At 40.9% G+C, this 2384-nt stretch overlaps 1 protein-coding gene across 1 annotated transcript in view; it reads left to right on the top strand.

The window, feature by feature from the left end:
- Positions 1–672: 672 nt before the first annotated feature.
- Positions 673–2384, top strand: part of LOC106816930 (AP-4 complex subunit beta-1-like) — a 6824-nt gene continuing 5112 nt past the window's right edge. The window contains exon 1 of the mRNA XM_014821574.1: positions 673–717. Within this exon, the coding sequence (XP_014677060.1) occupies positions 673–717 (45 nt within the window). The remainder of the gene's footprint in view (positions 718–2384) is intronic.

The following is a 2384-nucleotide window of genomic DNA, read 5'->3' as shown; positions in this document are numbered from 1 at the left end:
TGGATGACAGGTGCCTGAAAGAATAACATCTCATTTTAATAAGGCCAAAACAAAATATAGGTGTGGTTACCATTTCATGCCGAAAAAAATAGGGTAGTAGGTAGGGAAAACATTTTATTTTATTGAAACATTTTATTTACGAAGCATGTCCGAAGGATGTGCGTTGTGTCCAATTCATATTATTATTATTTTTTTTTTTTTTTACTTTATAGAAAATTGACAATAAAATGTTTAGGGTCGCTGGGAATAAATTGGGTCGGTCGGGAAACCGTAACCACACCTATATTTTGTTTTGGCCTAAAGCTTCTATAAAGGAAGACAAGCCCCGGACACCCATGGTGATGCACGGATGGGTGAAGGGTGCCTGCAAGAATAACATCTCATTTTAATAAAGCTTCTATAAAGGCAGACAAGCCCCGGACACCCATGGTGATGCACGGATGGGTGAAGGGTGCCTGCAATAATAACATCTCATTTTAATAAAGCTTCTATAAAGGAAGACAAGCCCCGGACACCCATGGTGATGCACGGATGGGTGAAGGGTGCCTGAAAAGATAACATCTCGTTTCATAAAGGCTTCTATGAAGGAAGACAAGCCCCAGATGCCCATGGTGATGTACGGATGGGTGAAAGGTGCCTGAAAGGAAAACATCTCATTTCATAAAAGCTTCTATGAAGGAAGATAAGCCCCAGATGCCCATGGTGATGTACGGATGGGTGAAAGGTGCCTGAAAGGAAAACATCTCATTTCATAAAAGCTTCTATGAAGGAAGATAAGCCCCAGATGCCCATGGTGATGCACGGATGGGTGAAGGGTGCCTGAAAGAAAATACTCAAGGCTATAATAAGGCTTCATTGAAAGAAGACAAGTTTTGACTCCTATATAGTGATACACGGATGGGTGAAGGGTGCCTGAAAGAATAACATCTCATTTATTAAGACTTCTGTGAAAGAAGTTAAGACCCTGATCCCAGTTATGACATTCAGTAGGTGTTCGATTTCATTAAATTAATAAAATATTAATTTAATATTCACTGCGGCATGGTGTCATGCGACTGATATTGCTGACATGTTGACACAACAAAACCATAACAACTGTTAGTTACTAATCTAATATTATTAGGTTTAGGGTTAGGGTTAGGATTAGGGTTAGGGTTATGGTTATGGTTAGGGTTAGGTTTAGGGTTAGGTTTAGGGTTGGGGTTAGGGTTCTAGCTCATCTAAACTCTCAAATCGTGAATTTATTTCCCAAGGCGTTATTTCGAAATCTGGCGCCACCGCCGCCATCTTTGTCTCGTTAAGTATGAAAGCGAATGGACTCCCGTACCCGTAGCCTCGAGACATTAAGATACGGCTACCGTACCCGTAGCCACTGCCAAATTATAACTTATAAGTGGACTAGAACTAGTCAATGTGAGGCTTTCCTTGTGTTGGTTGTTTCGTTTGTTTTCTTTGTGAAGTTGTATTACACCTGCCAGTGTTGTCTGTTGATGATAATCATATTATGAGCTCCCAAGTGGTGAAATACTTCACATGATCAATGTCAAATACACTCACTCACGCTGAGAGGGTCTAATGTAATAGTAATACCGTTTATGTCCCCCAGGGTACCATTTCCGGAACGTACCCTGGTACTATCTAATAATATGCCAGACCGTACCTCGCCTACTCCACTACCGAGTCTAGGGAGTCGCCTACGCCTACTCCCTAACCATATCAGATAGTTACCAGGGTACATTCCGGCAGTACCCTGGGGGACATAGACCCTATGACCGGCCCCTATGACTCGAGCCTCACTCAGTCACACTGCTGACAGTGTCACGTGTGATGTAGCCGGCTGTAGTCTAGACTAGACTATCGTTTACTTAACCCAACGCGGTTGTGACACTAAATGGCTATACAAATCGAGTAAGTTCTAATTGAGGACCTTAGTCATAACGTAGGTGATTGACATCGTAAATCAATGAAAAAACGCAAAAATATAACAAATAACTTACAAGTTACATTTTACAACCACACGCACGGTAAATTCGGAGCAAATGCTGTTTACGCACAACAACGCCACCTGTCGGGTATATTATGAGTTATATATTTACGTTTTTTTTCATTGATTTACGATGTCAATCACCAATAAATATCATATCTTATATCTTGTATCACTATAATCCTAAATATAGGCCTATACTGCGGAATTAATCATTAATTATTAGCCCACCGATATCACATCTATTATCTACTACCTAAATGTATGCCGCTTAAAAAAAAATTGTTCCCTTCACTAGAGCGAGAGAGAGAGAGGGGGAAGAAAGAAAGAAAGAGAGAGAGAGAGAGAGAGAGAGAGAAATGGAGAGAGAGAGAGAGAGAGAGAGAGAGAGAGAGAGAGA

This window comes from Priapulus caudatus, unplaced genomic scaffold (assembly GCF_000485595.1).
Source record: "Priapulus caudatus unplaced genomic scaffold, Priapulus_caudatus-5.0.1 Scaffold1537, whole genome shotgun sequence".
NCBI classification, from domain to species: Eukaryota; Metazoa; Priapulida; class Priapulimorpha; order Priapulimorphida; family Priapulidae; genus Priapulus; species Priapulus caudatus.
Note: the sequence above shows the minus strand (reverse complement) of the source record. Positions and strands in the feature narration are given on the sequence as shown.